Below are 21,889 nucleotides of genomic sequence, written 5' to 3'. Positions count from 1 at the left end.
TCTTGTCAGAATGTTATTAATAAAACATGGGGTGCGGAGAGGGCCACTATTTCCCCTTTCAATCACTCTAGCATTTACAATGAAAATTTTATGCAGTGTGTAATTTTCAGTTAATGCTTGACACTTAAAATGTCGGTAGCTGCATTTTGTGTGGTTCCTGAAGGGTTAATTGTATCATGTTCCCTGCATAAAAGCTCTGCTTATCAAAAGTGAATAGAAGAGTGTATGCAAATGTGTGTCTGTGACCTTTTGCCTTTCCAGGGTTAATTTATATGGTCATTAAAGATTTTATGAAATTGAGCAGCCTGGTGCTTCAAATCCTATTTTACCTTCACCTCCTAATTTATATAATTCCTACCTAAACTGGGAAATATTATTATTATTTTTTGGTGCTGCAATGAAAGCAGCATGCCGTGCTGTAGGGAGTTGCAAGTCTGGTTATCTGGCATTGCTCAGATTGCTAAAAATTCATTAAAATGTGACATCAGCACAGTGAGAGACAAATGATCACAGAATGAAAAGGAACAGTGGGCCTTTCACGGATTAGTGCTACACAGCCCCAGCATAGAAGCTAATTGCATAAACAGATTAATCCACCAGTAGCAGCATAGCCAAGATTTGCAGAATAATTAAATAGGGTTGAGTTACTGTGAAGATTTCCATGTAATCTAGCTTGTGTGAACACGTAAGTGAGGTGTGGGTAATACTGATTCCTTAAGAGCAATATACTATGTTGTATCACTTACCCTGTATAGCTCCCCCTGGAGACAAAATCTGAGAGTTCTCCAACAAAGCCAAAGGTTTATACCTAATATAGTACTTACATACTGCAATTAGCCAGATACTGCTACACTAATAGGATTTATTTTTGAGTTTCTTTCTCCTTTTTTGGCTTTAAAATTCATTTTATATGTGAGGGGTTTTTTTGTTCAATACTGTGTGTGTGTGTATTTTTATACAAAGCACTTGTAGCCAATGAGAACCAAATGAGAAGCTTTAGATCTGTCATACTGGTGAACACTGTATGGTCTGATAAAGTCATGTTTGTAATTTCTGGATAGAATCTGAAATATTGCAAATTTTTCATAATTCATATCAGATCACTTGGAAGTGCCATTCTTTTTCTCCCCCTTCATTCTCCCCTCCCCTTTCCTTTGATTCTGTTCTTACTAAAGGCTGTGTTTTTAATTGATGTTAACTGGTCACTAAGTTAGCTCTTCTCTGTGCTTATCCACAGAAGAACAAGGTGAAGATACAGAAGGGTCTGCTAAAAGTACATCAGTGGCTGTTGCTGATGATAAAGACACAAGTGAGAGAGACACTAGTGAAGGCAAAAAAGCTAGTAAAGACTCTGGTAAGATGCTAGAATTTTGTCCTCCCCTTCCTTCCCCCCCCCCCTTTTATCCTATTAAATGCTCTTTCATTTTAAACTGTCTGGACATTCCCACTACTATTCATTGCATGTGCATTTTGCATGTGATTTCTATCAGTAGCCTCCCATTGACCTATTTTTAATCATAACCATCTGACAGGATAGATGCGGATAAGTTGAAGAATATTACAGGACGACCAGTGAGATTATTTTTTAATCAAATCAGTTTGTGTGCTTGTAATTTTTTAAGCGCCTTTCATTAATCTTAGCTGTACTTGTGATTCCTCTGATGGCATATTAATTTTTCATAAGCATAGGATTAGATACCACTTGAATTCTTTTTTCTCTGCAATCAAATTTGGTCCCTCTTGTAACCCTAAGAATGTGAGGAGTGGGGTTATTATTGTTGTTGTTGAAGTTGGGTTTTTGTTTTCATTCTTGCCATCTGACCACTTACAGTCAAGAATCTGCCCTCTTTTTGGGCATTTATTTGAGGCATTTAGAAAAAAAAAACAAAAAAACCCAAAATCCAGCAAAAAAGATTACAGATGATTCAGCCTAAGAAAGAGGAAATATCATTGAAAATGGATTATGAGTTAGGTAATTTTGATCTCCTGGAATAGACAAATCCCAGTAATGAAAGCTACTGTCTTTGAAAACAAAACCCCTATGTCATGACATTTACTTGTGCACAAACAAACCCAGGGCCAGCATCTGGTGTAGAAACCCAAGGCTTTTTCTGTATTTGATTTGGCAAATATGTGACTTCATCCATGTTTTTTATGTATGAGATGGAAATCTATGGTCACAATGAATATTACATTGGCTACTTTTGCTGCACGCTATACCTAGTTACATTATGTTGGATTCATTGAAGCAGAAGAAATGCTGAAACAGGTTGAAGCCTATTAGTTTCAGGTAGTCATATATCTTTTCCCTGTATCCCAATGACAGCAGCATATAAAGGAACTTGTATTCTCCATAACGACATTTAGTTGTACAGAAAATATCATTTTACGTGCACGTTTACTTAAACCCGAATTAGCCCATATTTGTAATTCACTCTACATATTAAAAATTTTGGATTTATTCAAAATATTTATTGATGGCCCTTTCTATATCAAATTAATTCAGAAGACTGCTTTAGGGATGAAAGCTTAGTTTAAGTTTGCTTGTTGACATGTTGAGGTCAATATCTGTTACAGTTTAGACCTCAGCTGCACTTCAGTTGTTTTATTTTTGAGATCAAGAGACTGCAAAAAGGCTGCTGATGACAAAGATGATGTTGAAGAAGAAACTATGTTGTGGTTTAAAATATATATCCCCCTTGGCTGGCTCTTTGACTTGGAAAGAGCTGTCTGCAGCACAGTAAAGCCATGCTCCTAAGCTGACTTGGGTCTTTTCCGCGTTGTCTAATCAGTGGGTCATCCTAAAAATGCTTCAAGGGAAAGGAGACAGCCACATTTCCTATCATTTGCTCTACCTAGGGGGCACCGGAATCCACTTCAGAGGACTTTTCTGCCCACTCTTTGTAAAGCAAACTCATTCATACTTGTGGAGGCAGGAGGAAGGTATTAAAGGTCCAGCGGCGAAAATGGACTCTGGAAGAAATAGTGTGGGGGAATTCTCAAGATTCCACTAGGATTAGTCTGTCATAAGAGCCAACTTTAATTGGGCAAACCTATGCCCAGATGCCTGCTGGGTGCAGTACAACAAAAATGGCATAATTGTGGTGCACCCCAGTGTCAGTAATTACAAAGGTATCTCTGCAGTATGAGCCGTATAAAAACAGATGTCCTCATGCTTTTCAGCGTCCACAGAAAACAATTTATACTGTAAACTCTTAAACTGACCTTTTAAAAACTTTTGTTTAATTTTCTAAATTAATTCTGCTTATGTAGCACTCATGCCAGGGTCTTAATTCTCAACTCAGCTGACAAGTATTTCTAATGACTGAATAACTGCTTATATATAATTGAATGTTAATTTGGGCTTTCTCATGAATTGAGTGTTGCAAGTCTTGCCAAGAGAAATCTCAGGAAAACCAATAAATTAATCACAATCTTAACAAGTTAGACAGGAAAGCGGTGTGACCCCTCTTTAGTATGGAATCTATTAGAGGAGAAAGGATTAACATGTTATTTAGTAACAGTGTGTTTGTGTAAGATGTTGTGCTGTATTGCTTACCTTATCTCAAGGACTGGAGCTTTCAGAATGAGACTTGGCAATATGAAAGTTATTTTTGTTGAATATTCATTCAGAACAGAAAAGCCTACTAATGCCTCCTTTATATTGTCATTTAAATCTAGTGCCACTTTAGATTAATTATCATCCAAATTACAGCTCTATGCAATGCAAGAATTAATATGGAATTTATCCAGATTAATACATTTGCATTGAAAATATAATATGTCTCTGCCATGGCTAAGGGGAACACTTTTTAATAAGGTAGTAAACATGAGGAAGGATAGAAATTAACCTTCATTATTGCAGTGAAAATTACCCTTTCATTCTACTCTAATTAGAATGCTGTACCAGTAATTTTAATTTTAGAATTATTTTGAAGTTGAGTAACATCATCTGATATATCACAAGTCTTAAGTTATGCGATCTTTATGAAATACATTGATTCATAAATAACAAACCAGTATTTTTGTTCAAAGGTTTTTCAGAATTTTATTTCGTTAGGACACATGTTTTATTAGGCTTTCCCCACTTGTTATTAAAATAAACCTTTTTATGACCCTTGTTTTTATTTTAGGGTTTTAGAATTATTAAGTAGGTGATTGCATTTGAATTGCAGTGAATTATGTCATTTTTGTACTAGCAATCTTACATGAATTAAATAATTCCGTAACTGACAAGTAATCATTGACTAGTCTATTTCATAGTGCTTATTTATAATTAAGCTTAGTTTTTGAGCTAAATGCATTGAAATTACATTATTCAACTAAACTAATGCTGTGCATTTTACATTATAAAATGAATTATGGCTGTGTTTCACAGTTAACCAGAAAACAACAAATAGCATGTCTCTAGAACAAAAACCATATATTTAAAACACAAAGAATGACAGGATTTAGTCCTTTTCTAAAATTGCATATTAAGAATACAATGCCAGTGGAATATCCAGCTATACAAATGACCTAAAAGCTGCATACATCAGGACCCTTTAATACTGTTCAATTGCTATTTTTTTTCAGTGCCAATTCTATAAGCCCATGTCTTTGCTCTGTCACTCCACAGGGAACTTGTCAAAATAGTGAATTCACCAGTGAAAGTATATAGTATATACAGGTGAATCAGGTGTTAGGGCACTTCACGGGTATCAGTTGAACTAAAAGGAGCCGAATCTCTAGCGCCTTGCCCCTTGCATACTCATTTATACTTGTGAAAAGTGGGTGCATGGTGTGAAACACGACTAATTTAACCCGGTAGTATTTGCCACTCACTCTGCACAGGTGCAAATGACTACACAAGGAGCAAAGCAGTGGAGAATCAGGCCCTAGGTTTCTAATGCTTACCATAAAAATTTGAGACTGTTATTTTACTTGATGCCAGATGTAACTTTGGTCATTTAAAAAGCAGCAACGTTTATGGTTGAATGAATCCAGACCCCCTCCCCCTCAATTGCCTTGGTTAGCTTTAACATTTTATATAATTAGCATAGTAAACATAGTAAAGGGACTGTTCTTTGTTATGTATTTATTACCCCAAAATGCAGTGTTTTATAAGGATTGGTTTACATTAAACACAAAAGAAAATTTACAAAACCAATACTTGTAACTATAGAAACAAGAAATATGAGTTTTATGATTGTTATTGGTCCCTTGAAATTGTTATCATATCCAGTGGTAGAAAATGTTGCTTAATGTAAACACACTATGCATTCTCTCTCTCTCTCTCTCTATTGCTCACAGCTAAATTCCACCAACAGTTCATACCAATATTAATCCATTTGCACCAATATAACTGGAAGCAGAGTTTGCCCGCAAAATTCCTGTAACAAATGCTACATGAATATAGCATGATATGGAAAAAAATATGCTTTTTATTTATTTATTTTGAGCCAGATCCTCAGCAGGTGTAAATCAGCCATGCCCTATAGTAATACCAATCTACACCAGCTGAGAATCTGTCCATTATCTTTAAAATGGGACTTTTAAAGTGACATATGATGTAGATAAGAGACAGTAGTCAACTGTTAGACATTTTTGACAGTTGGAAATGAAGAGAGGTTAATAATTTGAACCCATCTTTCGAAGACTTGAAAAGTAACCTTTCTCTGTTAATAGAGTGTGTCACTTTTTTATTTCCCATAATTCTCATATTTAAGGTATTTAAATAATAATGCTGTACTCCCACATAGAGTCTGATAGGCTAGGGAGTATCGGAAACTAAACTGAGTAATATAATGATAGCACATGATGTTGTCATGTACATTATGCCTTTAGGCATCAAAGGCCCAATGTCGCAGCCCTTAACCAAACAAAATTCTTAAACCCAGCTCTTTAAAGTATATAGGCCTTGCTGCGCTCAGCATTGCAATGCCTAACTGATTTAGGAGGTGAAATCTCATTTTCAAAAGGGAGTTAGGCACTTAGGAACCTAAATGCCATTGACCATCAATAGGATTTTGGCTCCTCAATGCCTAAATCCCTTTTGAAAATGAAACTTGGCCTCCTAAATCAGCTAGGCATTTCAATGCTGAGTGCAGCAATGCCTACTTACCTTTAAAAAGCTGGGCCCTACACACTAGCCTAAGTAAGGCCTAGCGGATCAGTCCTGAACGTGTGGAAATTTGATGGAGTTCCAGAAACTAAGCTTGTTGACAAATTAGTTATTAAAGGTAGGAAAATATGTCAGGCGTAAACTTAAATTTTAGCAGGAATGTGTTGGAATCACTAGTCTAAATTACATGAAACTAAGTAATTACATGAGGAAACAAATACAAATGTAATGTGTGGGGAAGTGACCATTAATGTATATGTAATAAAATATATTTGTGTGTTTAAAAAAAATGCCCTGAGGAAAATACCTCTGTATGATTCAGCATTCAACTATTTATTATTGTTCTCAGGGTCTGTTCGTTTTCTTCTGTTTACCTTGAAAGCTGTCCTTTAATTTTACTTCTTTTTTAATGTTGCCTTGTTTATATCAAATACTATATTGCCTACATAATAAGAGAAAAAAGTTCTTGTTTTTTTCCAGAGAAAAATACAAGCATTTTCTTTGTTCATCTTTACCTTGTTTCCATAACATCCGTGACCTTATTTTTAAATTAAAACTAGGTTATTGTGCAATGAGGTGCAATTTGTTCATTTATATGAACCTTATGTGGATTGAAAAAAAATCAAGATAAATCTTCATGCACAGCATACAATCAGATTACCCCTGGACTATATATTTACGTTGGGTCTGATAGCAATCAATGGTTGAGCTTCATTGCATTTCAAGATGTATTTGCACCCAGTTGTCCAGTGATAGTGTCCTCACCCTGGAAATAATTTAGTTGCAAATTGACTGGAAGATGGTGAAAATTGAAAGTTAAAATTAGAAATACTCATAATAAACAGCAGAAAAAGGGTCAGATGATGCCGCACTATGATGAGATTGGAATGGTTGGTAAATGAGGTTTTGTGTTTGTCATGAGATGTATGTGACATGCCTACCCAATGCTGTTGTAATATCCAGCCTAGCAAAAGAGATTATCTGGCAAATTGATGCTGGAAAGAATTTTCTGATGGACTGGGAAATTAGAATTGCACTCTTTTCTTTGATGTGTGCACGACTGGGCCACGTTATACAGCTAGTTCAGGCATAATATTAAATATAGTATTTAATACCTAGTAGTAGAACTATCCATAGAAAATAATTATATTCTTGGGTTGATTACAATACCACAGTATAGAACTTCATAATGTAAACCTTTAAAGCAACACAAAATTACTGATTTTTGCATATAATTAGTATTTAGTTAGCTCAAATCCTGTTTTCCACAATGTGTGCATGGAGTTGTAGGTTTTGGGAGGTTGTCTGGAATTGGGGTTTTTTTTTGTTTGTTTGGGTGGGTTTAGGTTTTTTTGTTTGGTTTTTGGGTTTTTTTGTATTTTTTAGAGGCTCACTATATTTAGCTTCAGAACTATAACCAAGCAGGGCTTGTCAAAGCAGCACAATAATTTCACTGCCCAAACATTTTAGAAATGGTAGAAGGTAATTAAATGTTAGAAAATTATCTATTTTGGAAAACAAGGATTTCTGAGTGAAAGTTGATTTGATTTACTGTAATAGAGAATTTCAGACTGAGATGCTGAAGAGAGCATGTTATTGATTAATCTTTCAAGGCAACCTAAGGTTATCTAAACAAGACAGAAGAGTCCATTTTAAAATTTATTTCTAGAGTCTGCATCAAGGATAAAGGTGTGTTTTCACCTTTGTATTTGCCAGGTTTCAAATTGTTTTATTTAAATACATTCTTTTATATATTTAGCATAACCATGTGGGAGATTATAAGGCATCATAATCACAGCTCTTTCTATAGCATAACACTTCTCAGTTTAAAACATGTTTTTTTTAAAAAATTATGTTTTTGGAACAGGAATAATCACACCAGAGAAGGAGCCAAAAGTGAACACTGTGGTAGGGACACAACAGCTACTTCAGGCAAAAGAAGAGGATGGTGCATCTAAGAAATCAAAACCTCTTGAGGACAATAAATTTGGACATGAACAGGTAAAAGAAAATGTAACAATTCCATTGCCTCATAGAACTCTCTCAGGTAGTTCAAAAGTAAAACAGAGATGAAATGCTATTGAAATAGCAATGCTATCATGTCATTCAAAACACACTAATACCCTGCATCTTCATTTGCTGTTTTTCAGTTCTATCAATGTCCTTATTGTAACTACAGTAGTAGGGACCCAAATCGTATCCAGATGCATGTCCTGTCACAGCATTCAATGCAGCCTGTTATCTGCTGTCCCCTCTGCCAGGATGTCCTCAGCAACAAAATGCATCTCCAACTTCATTTGACCCATTTACACAGTGTGTCTCCTGACTGTGTGGAGAAACTGCTTATGACCGTAAGTATTCAAAATACTGATACATATTCGACAGGAACATACTCAGACATGTAGACAATGAATTTGTTGTGACCTAGTATTCTGGTAGCCAGAGCTGGGGACTGAGAATCAGGACTTTTGGATTCTGTTCCTAGCTCTGCGGCCTGAAGAAAAGCTCTGTGTAAGCTCAAGAGTTTGTCTCTCTCGCCAAAAGAAGTTAGTCCAATAAAAGATATTACCTCACCCACCTTTCCCCCCGAGTTGTATCAGTAATTTATGTCCCTAGGGCAAGTCACTGAAGCTAGATTTTCAAAGATGCTGAGACCCTATAGTTTACATTTAAGTCAACTTTGAAAAATCAGGCCACTCACCTTTCTGTACCTCAGTGCACAACTCTAAATTGGGTGTATTCATATCTATCCCACAAGGGTATTGTGAACATTAACTTATTGTTTGTAAAATAGTAGGAGTTCCCTGGGCAAAAAGTACTACTGCAAAGTATTATTTTTATTAGTGTTAATTGGTATTATGAGTTTTTCTGAACATATTTCATAACATATAATATTCAAATGAATTCCTCAAGTTCAGCTAGAAATATAAAAGCAACGTATACTATGATATACCATGTCATTTTGGCATGTGTTATATGATATTAATAGTTGTTGGATCACAGCTTTAACCAGAAAACACAGGCCCCAGTTCTTTCGTCTGTTCTGGCTGTTTTTTGCCTCTTCTATGAGGAAAGCTTCTCTAAAGCCCACAGATTCAGCCCCCTGAGGAGTCCTCTTTCCACCCAGTGATTTCTTTACCCATAGAGCTAGTGTGGCAGCTCTACACCACCCTGCTCCTGATTCCTATATGTGACCAGGGAAAAGGAGGGCTGGATGGAGAGCTTCTGAGACCTCTCTACATTGTACTAGGAGCTCAGCTGATCCCCAGCTGGCCCTAGTTCTGTACTAAGTACAGTTCTGCCAAACCAGAATATTTGGCCCATCACATAGGAAATACTATGTAGGCTGGAAATGTAACTTTTGCATTTCTTAAATTTTTATTTTTGTTTAATTTTGTGATTTTTAATGAGGCCAACTACATTGCTGTGTTTTTTAGCATTTAGGCTATGTGTACACTGTGCACTTACAGCGGCACAAGATACATATGTGGAGGGGATTCCTCCCTCATCCCACAAAGTTCCAGGACCAGGCACCTCCTTCACACCGTACCCTTCTCTACTCAGATCCTGTGTAGGATGCAGTGTAGGTCCAGGGTCCTCACTGGGGAGGGGACAGAGACAGGATGCAGTTGGGTGCCATAGTTAGGGATGCATATCGTCTCCATTCCAAATACATAGAGATTTCCAGGAAAAAAAGTATATAGCTACCACAAGGCAATGTGGCTTCAGTTAATTTAGGTGAATAGGATGGGGAAGGAGTGAGATCCTGCCTTTGCTGTTTCCATAGGTTGGCTGGAGACCAGATTCTGAAAAGCTAGGTTTAGAAGTCAGTAAAACATCTGTTTACACTGTCACAACAGTATCTTCATCCTGGAAAAAGATTGAAACTTTATTTTTTTTTAAATACACTGAACATTATAAGATTTTATCATAAGGGGCTGAAGAAACTGTGGAGCAATCGTCTACTTGCAGGATTTATTTTTTTCTCCCCATGTCAATGATTTTCTCCTGTTTTGATGTTAGGATAAGTTTAGGAGGGGGTTGTTTTGTTTCTGGGTTTTTGTAGAGAATTTTAGTGATGGGGGTGTTATTGGAAAACTTAATCTTTCTCATATAAATTGCCTCAGTAACCATCTAAGAGTAACATGCCCTGTCCACATCTGATCTCCCTGATCACAAAGGAAATGGACGTTTCCTAAAAATCTCATCTGTGGGATGTTTGCAATCACTATTTTTCATTCCACCCTCTCCCCACCACAACCAAAGGCATTAGTTCTCAGAGCAGACTCTGCCCATGCTAAATTTAAAATTTCAGATTTGAATGTGGTTAGAATTATTTTTCTCAGTGGGCAAAGTATATATTCTTTTCACTCTCATGTATCACAGTAATGGCTCAAGAGATTTTTGGGCAAACATTCCAAGTGCTTCATTCCTGAGCGGACACCAAACAGAAAATTCAGCCCCTATCTGGGTATTTATATGGCCCTTAGTCCCATAGTGTCAGAGCACCTCACAGTCTTTAATGTATGGGGTTAGGTCTGTAATCCCATTTTACAGGTGGGAAACGGAGGCATGGAGGGACTGTTACTTGCCCAAGGTCACAGGCCTGTAATCCAGGACTGAATCAAGCCCTTGGATTTTGCTGTGTGACAAGCTTTGAACCATGTGTGATGCACTGATAAACAGTGTGTTTTCTTCTTTGAATGTAATACTGTCTCCTTGCTTTTTTAAAGGTTCCTGTACCAGATATGATGATGCCCAATAGTATGCTATTGCCTGCAGTTCCTTCAGAGAAATCCGAGCGTGACACACCTGCTACCATTACAGCAGAAGGATCTGGGAAATATTCAGGTATGCAAACGAAACACCAGACATGGAGAATCTAAATGAGTGATTCTTGGAGCAAACCACTTGATTCTTCCTTGGTGCAGTACTACTTTTTTTGGTTACAAACATTAACAAGAGGTAACAGGAGAAAAATAGTAAGATGTCATCTAGGGCAGTGGTTCCCAAAGCCGCTCCGCCTCTTGTTCAGGGAAAGCCCCTGGTGCGCCGGACTGGTTTGTTTACCTGCCGCGTCCACAGGTTCGGCCAATCGCAACTCCCAGTGGCTGCGGTTCGCCGCTCCAGGCCAATGGGGGCTGCATGAAGCGGCGCGGGCCAAGGGACGTGCTGGCCGCCCTTCCCGCAGCCCCCATTGGCCTGGAGCGGTGAACCGCGGACAGTGGGAGCCGCAATCGGCCAAACCTGCGGACGCAGCAGGTAAACAAACCAGTCCGGCGTGCCAGGGGCTTTCCCTGAACAAGCGGCGGACCAGCTTTGAGAACCACTGATCTAGGGCATGATTTTCAAAGATGGGCCTTTGTAAATGCCACAACTTAGCAATGAACTTGGCTCTTTGCATAGGCACATATCTAACTGGATGCATGTTGTCCATGTCATTGTACAAATACTTGACTTGAGCTAGTATACACGTGTGGTCATTTGAATGTAGAAATTAGGCATGCAGCTGTATGTGGGCATTTTGAAAATAAGCCCCTTGCTGTATAGGACATGATCTAAAAGATAATGAGCTATCTGTAATTCTCACTAGAGCCAATAGGAATGTCAGATGAATGGGTCCTTAGGATCCAGCCCATATTTCAATTTTCACTCCAGACACACTCTCCCCTGTGCTAATAAGCTGTCTGCTCCAAGCCCCTGTTCAGTCTTTTCACCTCAGCCCCCACCCTTAATACCTTCTTCTCTCCGTGCCCTGTCCCCCTCAGCATCCCTTCTATCTGCTTTCTCCTTCCCTCCTTCATCTCTATGTTTAACTAACTGAACCCCACCCTAAGAATTAACAAAAAATATTGTGGCACTAACATTCTGTTGGTCACCATCACTGATCACTCTGCTTGTACGTTTGCCCCTTTTCCCTACTCTTTATCTGTCTCTCTCATTTGTTTGTTAGCAATTTGGAGCAGGGACTGTCTATGTTTGTACCTTGCACAGTCGGGGACCATTTTTGGTTGGTCCCTAGGCACTGAGGGCGATAAGATAAATAATATTGCCCATGCTCAAATGTTACATGTCTAAAAGATATTTCTTTGTCTTCCTTAACCAGGTGACAGTCTGATGGATGAGAAAAATACTCCTGGGCTTGATGAAGCAAAAACTGGAATGGAAATTAAGACTGAGGAACAGAAGCCTCCTAAGGAATGTACTGAAATGCCAGAATGGAATAAGAGCAGCAGTAAGGATACAAAGATCACCGAATCACTGCCAGATCAATTGAATGAACAGCAGAAGAAGCAGCAACTATCTGTTTCTGATCGCCATGTCTATAAATATCGTTGTAACCATTGTAGCTTGGCTTTTAAGACTATGCAGAAGCTTCAGATACATTCCCAGTATCATGCTATTCGGGCTGCTACCATGTGTAGCCTTTGTCAACGTAGCTTCCGTACATTCCAGGCTTTAAAAAAACACTTGGAAGCAGGCCACCCTGAACTCAACGAAGCTGAAATTCAGCAGCTGTATGCATCTTTACCTGTAAATGGTGAACTCTGGGCAGAAAGTGAAAGTATGGCACAAGATGATCATGCACTAGAACAGGAAATAGAACGAGAATATGAGATGGACCAGGAAGGTAAAGCAAGTCCTGTAGGAAGTGATAGTAGCTCTATTCCAGATGATATAGGCTCAGAACCAAAGCGGACCTTACCTTTTAGAAAAGGGCCAAATTTTACTATGGAGAAATTTCTAGATCCATCTCGCCCATATAAATGTACAGTGTGTAAAGAATCTTTCACTCAAAAGAACATTCTCTTGGTCCATTATAATTCAGTGTCTCATTTACATAAACTCAAAAAGGTTTTGCAGGAAGCATCAAGTCCTGTCCCTCAAGAAAGCAACAGCAGCACTGATAACAAACCCTACAAATGCAGCATTTGTAATGTTGCATATAGCCAAAGTTCTACATTGGAAATCCATATGAGATCTGTGCTTCATCAGACTAAGGCAAGGGCTGCAAAATTAGAACCAAGTGGTAATATAACTAGTGGAAATAGTGTAGCAGGGAATGTTAATAGCCCTAGCCAAGGGATGCTAGATTCTATGAGCTTACCAGCAGTTAACAGCAAAGATACCCACTTAGATGCCAAAGAATTAAATAAAAAGCAAGCTTCTGAATTAATTTCTGCTCAGCCTACACATCATCCATCCCAGTCACCAGCACAACTTCAAATGCAATTACAACATGAACTGCAACAGCAAGCTGCGTTCTTTCAGCCCCAGTTTCTAAACCCTGCATTTTTGCCTCACTTTCCCATGACACCAGAAGCACTGCTGCAATTTCAACAGCCTCAGTTCCTTTTTCCATTCTACATACCTGGGACAGAATTTAGCCTGAGCCCAGACCTGTGTTTGCCTGGTTCTGCCACATTTGGTATGCCTGGAATGGCAGGGATGACAGGATCAGTGCTAGAAGATTTAAAGCAGCAGATACAGACCCAACACCATGTTGGACAAACACAACTACAAATCTTACAGCAACAAGCACAACAGTATCAATCAACACAACCCCAAATTCAGTCACAAAAACAGCAGCAGCAAAGTAGCAAACTAATGAAACAGGAGCAAAATAGTCTAGTAAGTGCAGACTGCCAGCTGATAAAGGATATGCCATCATATAAAGAATCAGAAGAGATTTCTGAGAAACAAGAAAAGCCAAAGCAAGAATTGACAAATGAAAGCGAAGGACTAAAGGAGAACAAAGATATGAAGAAGCAGAAGTCCTCAGAACCGACCATTCCACCACCTAGAATAGCTTCTGGGGCTAGAGGAAACGCAGCCAAAGCTTTGCTGGAGAATTTTGGCTTTGAGCTAGTTATTCAGTATAATGAAAACAGACAAAAAGTACAGAAAAAAAGTAAGACCAGTGAAGGTGAAAACACTGACAAACTGGAATGTGGAGCATGTAGCAAACTATTTTCTAACATTCTTATTTTGAAGAGTCATCAAGAGCATGTGCATGGTCAGTTTTTTCCTTATGGAGCACTAGAGAAATTTGCCCGTCAATACAGGGAGGCTTATGACAAACTTTACCCAATTTCACCACCCTCTCCAGAAACCCCACCTCCCCCGCCTCCTCCCCCGCCTCCTCCCCCTTCCCTGCCTTCAACTCCTTCACAGCCTTCTTCGGCCAGCTGTGGAAAAATTCAAAATACAACTCCCACTCCTTTGCAAGCTCCTCCACCCACCCCGCCACCGCCGCCTCCACCTCCGCCGCCCCCACCGCCCCCTCCGCCACCACCTTCGGCTCCACCTCAGGTCCAGCTGCCTGTTTCATTAGATCTTCCGCTTTTCCCTCCAATTATGATGCAGCCAGTGCAACATCCTGCGTTGCCTCCTCAGCTTGCCCTCCAACTACCACCAATGGATACTTTGTCCGCAGATCTTACTCAGCTTTGTCAGCAGCAGCTAGGATTAGATCCCAACTTCCTACGACATTCTCAGTTCAAGCGTCCACGTACAAGAATCACAGATGATCAGTTAAAAATCTTGCGGGCTTATTTTGATATTAACAATTCTCCAAGTGAAGAACAGATTCAAGAAATGGCTGAGAAATCTGGCCTTTCCCAAAAAGTTATCAAACACTGGTTTCGTAATACACTTTTTAAGGAACGACAAAGAAATAAAGATTCCCCATACAACTTTAGTAATCCTCCCATAACTGTATTGGAAGATATCAGAATTGATCCTCAACCCACTTCCTTAGAGCATTACAAATCTGATGCATCTTTTAGCAAGAGATCATCTAGAACTAGGTTTACTGACTACCAGCTTAGGGTCTTACAAGATTTTTTTGACACAAATGCTTATCCAAAGGATGATGAAATTGAACAACTTTCAACTGTACTTAACCTACCTACTCGAGTTATTGTTGTATGGTTCCAAAATGCACGACAGAAAGCTCGCAAAAGTTATGAAAATCAAGCAGAAACTAAAGATAATGAAAAAAGGGAACTCACTAATGAGCGCTATATTCGAACTAGCAACATGCAATATCAATGTAAAAAATGCAATGTCGTTTTTCCCAGAATTTTTGATTTAATTACACACCAGAAAAAACAGTGTTACAAAGATGAAGATGATGATGCTCAAGATGAAAGCCAAACAGAAGATTCCATGGATGCCACAGATCAAATGCTATATAAAAGTTTCACAGTTTCTGGCCAAACAGACTCATCAAAAAATACAACTGTGACAGCAGCAAGCTCTGGTTCCGGTTCCAGTACTCCTTTATTGCCATCACCCAAACCAGAGCCTGAGAAGAGTTCTCCTAAACCTGAGGCAACAGAAAAGCCAAAGCAAAATGACATCACCCTTAAGCAAATTGATACCACCTCACAAGGCACCAAACCTGTACAATCTGCACCAATAACTTCCTCTGATCCACAGCCATCAGTCTCTCAGTCACAACAGCAAAAACAACCACAGATGGTGGGACGACCTCCTTCTGCGTCACAAACCACACCGGTTCCTTCTAGTCCTATATCAATTTCAATGACTTCTCTACAGAACAGTCTACCTCCTCAGTTATTACAATACCAATGTGACCAGTGTACAGTTGCCTTTCCAACTCTAGAACTTTGGCAAGAGCACCAGCACATGCATTTCCTAGCAGCCCAAAACCAATTTCTTCACTCTCAGTTTTTAGAAAGACCCATGGATATGCCCTATATGATATTTGACCCCAATAATCCTCTGATGACTGGACAATTGCTTAATAGTTCTCTTGCTCAGATGCCCCAGCAGACGAGCTCATCACACACATCCCACCCTGCTACAGTTTCTGGCTCACTTAAACGAAAACTGGATGATAAAGAAGATAATAATTGTAGTGAAAAGGAGGGCGGAAACAGTGGGGAAGACCAACATCGTGATAAGCGCTTGAGAACTACCATTACTCCAGAGCAGCTGGAAATACTTTATGAAAAATACCTATTAGATTCTAATCCCACCAGAAAGATGCTAGATCATATTGCACGTGAAGTGGGACTTAAAAAGAGAGTAGTACAAGTCTGGTTTCAGAACACACGAGCCCGAGAAAGAAAAGGACAGTTCCGTGCAGTAGGTCCAGCCCAGTCACATAAAAGATGTCCTTTTTGTCGAGCACTGTTTAAAGCAAAGTCAGCTTTGGAAAGTCACATTCGCTCTCGGCACTGGAATGAAGGAAAACAGGCAGGTTATAGTTTGCCTCCAAGTCCATTAATATCAACTGAAGATGGAGGAGAAAGCCCACAAAAATATATTTTTTTTGATTATCCGTCACTGTCGTTAACAAAGATTGATCTATCAAGTGAAAATGAATTAGCCTCCACAGTGTCAACCCCTGTTAGTAAAACTGCAGAGATGTCCCCAAAGAATCTTTTAAGCCCTTCTTCTTTCAAAGCGGAGTGCAGTGAGGATATAGAAAATCTGAATGCCCCTCCTGCTGACTCTGGGTATGATCAAAATAAGACTGACTTTGATGAGACTTCATCAATTAATACAGCGATTAGTGATGCCACAACAGGAGATGAGGGAAACAATGAAATGGAAAACATGACTTGTAGTTCAGGGGATGTGAAACCTGTATCATCTCCCAAAGAGCCAAAAACACTTGTGAATGATTCTTTTTCAAAAACAGCAACCACACCTACAATTGAGAATTGTGATGAAAAGTTTCTCTTCTCCCTAACTAGCCCATCGATACATTTCAGTGACAAAGATGGTGATCATGACCAAAGTTTTTACATTACTGATGATGCCGATGATAATGCCGATCGCAGTGAAACATCAAGCATTGCGGATCCAAGTTCGCCCAACCCATTTGGAGCTAACAACCCCTTTAAATCCAAAAATAGTGATCGACCAGGTCACAAACGTTTTCGAACACAAATGAGTAACCTCCAGCTTAAAGTCCTCAAGGCTTGCTTTAGTGACTATCGGACTCCAACCATGCAAGAATGTGAAATGCTAGGGAATGAGATTGGTCTGCCCAAACGGGTGGTCCAGGTTTGGTTCCAGAATGCCCGGGCAAAAGAAAAGAAATTCAAAATTAACATAGGGAAGCCATTCATGATAAATCAGAGTGGAACTGATGGGACAAAGCCAGAATGTTCTCTATGTGGGGTGAAGTATTCTGCACGTTTATCTATAAGAGACCATATCTTTTCCAAACAACATATTTCAAAAGTGAGAGAAACTGTAGGAAGTCAGCTAGATCGGGAGAAAGATTATTTAGCTCCCACAACTGTTAGACAGCTGATGGCACAGCAGGAATTGGATCGTATAAAGAAGGCTACAGATGTGCTAGGCTTAACAGTACAGCAGCCCGGCATGATGGACAGCAGTTCACTTCATGGTATCAGTTTGCCAGCAGCTTACCCAGGACTCCCTGGCCTTCCTCCTGTTCTTCTGCCTGGAATGAATGGTCCATCCTCCTTGCCTGGATTTCCACAAAGTTCAAACAGTAAGTCAGTAAGGGGATGAATTACTTATTTGATTAATTTTAACGACATTGTGTAGTTATCGACCACCTGTGAAGAACAGCATACTGTGCATTGATATCCTATTCCTATCACTTCTCTGTGAGCATCAAAGTACTGCTATTGGCTACACTCAGCCCATTATTGGATTGTTTCAGTAGGTAATTGGTAATATTACTGGTTCTCCCAAAACTGAAATTCAGTTGAATTAAATTGAAATCCAACTTCCAGAAGTACTTTTTATTAAATTGTGTAACTACCTGTATAGTGCACTCTAGTGTGTTGTGCAATAACTGCCCCATGTGGACCCCGCTGGCATGCGCTAAAAGTTCCCTAGTGCACGTTAATGTAGTACTGTTTGAAACGGGACTTCGTTAACGTGCACTAGGAAACTTTTCGTACACACTGGCAGGATCCACCTGGGCCAGATGGTGCACAACACACGAGTGCCCACTCCACTAGTGCAGACTAATGCATTGTGTAGACGAGCCCTTAGGCAGCCTTGCCTGCCATAACGTTTTATCTAATATTATTGTTCTGGTTATTTTGAGTTGAGATTTCTTTACACAAAGTGTAGATTAACATTCTATATTTAATGGCTTGCAAAAATGAAACTGAACGTAACAGCCTATGAAACACAGAGTAGAATTTGCACCAAAACCTGCCTTACGCAACCACCCAATGGACTCCTCAGAATCTGTTGCCTAGTTCAGAAGGTGTTTAACTGAATGTAAAACAGATTTTTACTGGAAACCTTCAGAATATTTTAAAGTAGTTGGCGGGTTAAGAGGAGGACTTTCCCGCTGGAGGTAGTTCTTATGGACTATTTCATTGAGGCCCAGATCCTGAGAGGTTTGGAGCATCTGCAGCCCCCTGTGGTTTGTATGGGCGCTGCGCACGCTCATCATTCCATTCAGGCCGGTGTATGTAACCGAACATCTGCTGTGATTTAGACAGAGTGCTGCAGTTGACGCGACACATCATTTTGCTTCCATTATTCTTACTGAGAAGCGCTTGCTCGTGCAGATAGTTTCACGGAGGTTACGGAACTAGGCTTCCTGTATCAAAAATTCGTTGAACCCTGACAGAAGGCATCTGCTTTTTTTTTTTTTTTAAATGGTTTCCAGTGTTGTGGGCAGAGTTCACTGTAGGTTCACCATTGCGGATGCGAACCCTAATATTTAGTTTCTACCTACCTGATTGTACAGGTAAATCAAGTAATTACACATCAAAATTAGTGAGTGGAGGGGGAAGGCCCCTTCATGTAAGTGGCTCCATTTGTGTTGCCTTAGGTTGTTAAATTTTGATTTATGTAAACAACTTACTTTGCCAGGAGGGCTACTGATTCAATCACCAATATGGTCAGTCAGACTAGAGCTGTAGCAGTAGCTCCTGTTCTACACAGTTCTGTTTTGATTGATGATGACCATGTCATTGCTTCCCTAAGTGGTGGTCAAAGCATCTTGTTTTTCTATTCACTGGGTCAGAAGGGCTCTCCTTCCACAATGGATTCTCTGGCTGAGTGCCCTTCTGTTTTTGTCAGTTATTGGCATACAGAGTGCATATAAAACAAATAGGAAGTAGTTTTGAAATACTGCAATATATTCATTTAGTCTCCTCTTAATTGTATATAATGTATATGTCCAAAAGTGGCTAATCTTTGTTTATAGAAATTAGGGATAAATATAATTTGTCTACATAACTTAGCTAAATGGCCTTAGGCAACCTCATCTTCAGGTATAGCAAGCCCCAGAAAACTCACATCTCTCTCTAAATTATTCTCTTATTAATGCACAGATGAAATGTTTGGTAGTACAGACCAGCTGGTCTATGATTGTTGAATTATCAGATTGTCTAATTTCCACACAACATCTTTTATTTGAGATAAATTTAAATCATTAATACAGTAGCATATTCAGTGAATCACCAATTGAGATGGATTCTCAGCCCCTCTCATCTCACATCTTTTTAGGTTAATCGGTTCATTATGGTCTAACCCTACAGTGTAAATTGGCTAGTAGAGTTTTGTCATTAAGTTTTTCTTCAACCATATGTTAAGGTGCCCCTGCATCCCTTTTTTGTTGCCCAGTAAATACGTGCATACATAAATCTTCATTCCCTAATGGTACATAATAGAGTAGTAGTCGAAGTGAAAATAAAAATAGATTAGTTTAATCATTCATTACTGAAAAGAACTCATTATCCTTAAAAGTTCTCTAATATGTGTTCAACACAACTATTCTCCACACCTAATTAACCCACTTTTAACATCTCCTCTGCTATGCTTTGGGTGACAGTATACATCCATATTTGATGCTGGGAAAAGTTTAAGCATAACCTTCTTGGAGTCTGCCTTTGAGCAGACTCTTCACTGGCTGTAATCTTCTAACTTTTTCTGCATTTGCAGCCAGCAGAATACCATTTCTGCCTTACTAACTGTGTGAGGGATTTCCTGAAGTCTGCTCCCAGGGGGGTTACCAACCTGTTCCTTAATTATTGTACATGCTCTGAATTTCAGATTTTATTATTTTTTGCTTGTGTGTCATTTCCTCTTCCTGGTCCTGACCTGCTAACACATACACACAAGCCATCCCATTGATTTAATGGGAAGGCTTATGTGAATAGCTGCTCACATGCATAAATGTTTACAGGGTTGACACATGTTTTCAGCAGCAGAGGCCAGTCTGCTTTGTGATCTTAAAGGGACAATGTCAACATAAAAAAATGCACATTTTTATAGAATGTCATTGCTGTTATTACTAAGACACCGCATTAGTGAAACTGTAATAATTAAAATGGAATTTTCCTTTTGTCTTCATTTGTATTTCACATTTTTCATTTTACTTATTCTAGAAAGTGAAACTAACTTGATCAGCTTCACTTGGCTTATAATCAATTTCATTTTCAGGTTCTTGTGCCCAACACTCTTTTGTTTGGGTTTCAACACTGCATGGAAATTATTAACTTCTCTCAAAATGGTTTTAAATAAATTTTTAAACATGCAACATTTCCTGTACCATCAGGCAGGGAAAAATAATATTTTCCTAAATGATGGAAAATCTAAATTTTGAGCCTAAACTACTTGAAATTGGTCCTAATAATTTCATTAAACACAGTGGTGTAACTGCACCTTTACTGGCAAACATTTCTTCACTTGGAAGAATATATTAACTCCCTTTCTGGATAGATGCACCAAGCAAATTTAGACATATTCATGTGTATCTGGGCACAGTTATTTTCTCAGGTCAGAAAGATTGTCTGGTTCTATGATATTATTCCCAGAAAACCTCTCCCCGTAGGATGAACTTCTTCAAATGAGAAATACCGTCTTATGATTGATCTGTTAAATTAAATACACCACCTTAGAGACATCAAATGCTGTATAATTTTTCAGCATTATTATTATGATTGTTCAGTGTATATATGGTCATTTTCAGGGGGTTCCACTTCCTAGGATATACTTCAAGTCTGGCTTATTTTCACTCTTCAGCCTCACTCCTATTTTACAATATGCTGCATATGGAAGAGCTTTTAGCTTAGAAGTCTCACTTATAGTTTTTCATCCTCTGCTAACAAACTTAATATTCTGTATTCTTCTTAATTTGTGTTTTTCCCCTATCAGAACACTCGTGCTTCAACATGCTTCTACAATGAATACTGGATCTTCAAGTCATGCTCATTAGAGTCTGAGCTCATCACTTAAGACTAAGGCTGTCTTTAAGATTCACAGCATGCTTTTTTCAAGAATGTGCATATCACTGGGTAATGTGCACTTCAGTCGTTCCTGAAGTCTTATCGAGAGAGAAATATGATTCAGCAGCACTTATTTTTCTCATGACTGGGGCCCTAAATCATGTTCTCTATTCTTCTTTGAACCCTTGTTATCTTCTTCATTCATCTTGTTTGTCTCAGATTCCTCTGAGAGAGACCTCAAGTTTGCTATAAAACCACTTAAAACAGCCACTTAAAAGAGACAGGTAGCAGAGCTAAAACGTTTCTTTATAATTAGTGAATTGTCCAGTCTGTTTCCTTAATGTCACATATGGGAGAATGAAATTCATCAGGTCTCCTGTACTGAGTTTTAGGTACTCTCAATCCACACTTCCCTGTAACAAACCCATTATTCCTATTTTCTGCTGCAGTGTTCTCAGATGTTTAGTTGATTTTTGTACATTTCAACTAAATTCCAAAGAATATAATGGGAAAATAAAATAGGTGGATGGGTGAGGTAGCCAGCAGCATTGTGAGTATATTGAGGGCAAGAGGATGA

The 21,889-nt window shown here is 38.9% G+C and overlaps 1 protein-coding gene across 2 annotated transcripts in view; it reads left to right on the top strand.

The window, feature by feature from the left end:
- The window catches only part of ZFHX4 (zinc finger homeobox 4), a 175,869-nt gene that overhangs the window by 145,198 nt on the left and 8,782 nt on the right, over positions 1–21,889 (top strand). For both annotated transcript variants that reach the window (XM_037892403.2, XM_037892404.2), the window contains exons 5-9: positions 1,238–1,354; positions 7,971–8,104; positions 8,254–8,454; positions 10,837–10,954; positions 12,210–17,603. In XM_037892403.2, the coding sequence (XP_037748331.1) occupies positions 1,238–1,354; positions 7,971–8,104; positions 8,254–8,454; positions 10,837–10,954; positions 12,210–17,603 (5,964 nt within the window). The remainder of the gene's footprint in view (positions 1–1,237; positions 1,355–7,970; positions 8,105–8,253; positions 8,455–10,836; positions 10,955–12,209; positions 17,604–21,889) is intronic.

The sequence above is a fragment of the Chelonia mydas genome, chromosome 2 (assembly GCF_015237465.2).
Source record: "Chelonia mydas isolate rCheMyd1 chromosome 2, rCheMyd1.pri.v2, whole genome shotgun sequence".
Taxonomy (NCBI): Eukaryota; Metazoa; Chordata; order Testudines; family Cheloniidae; genus Chelonia; species Chelonia mydas.
The sequence above is the reverse complement of the archived record's forward strand: the minus strand, read 5'-3'. Positions and strand labels throughout refer to the sequence as shown.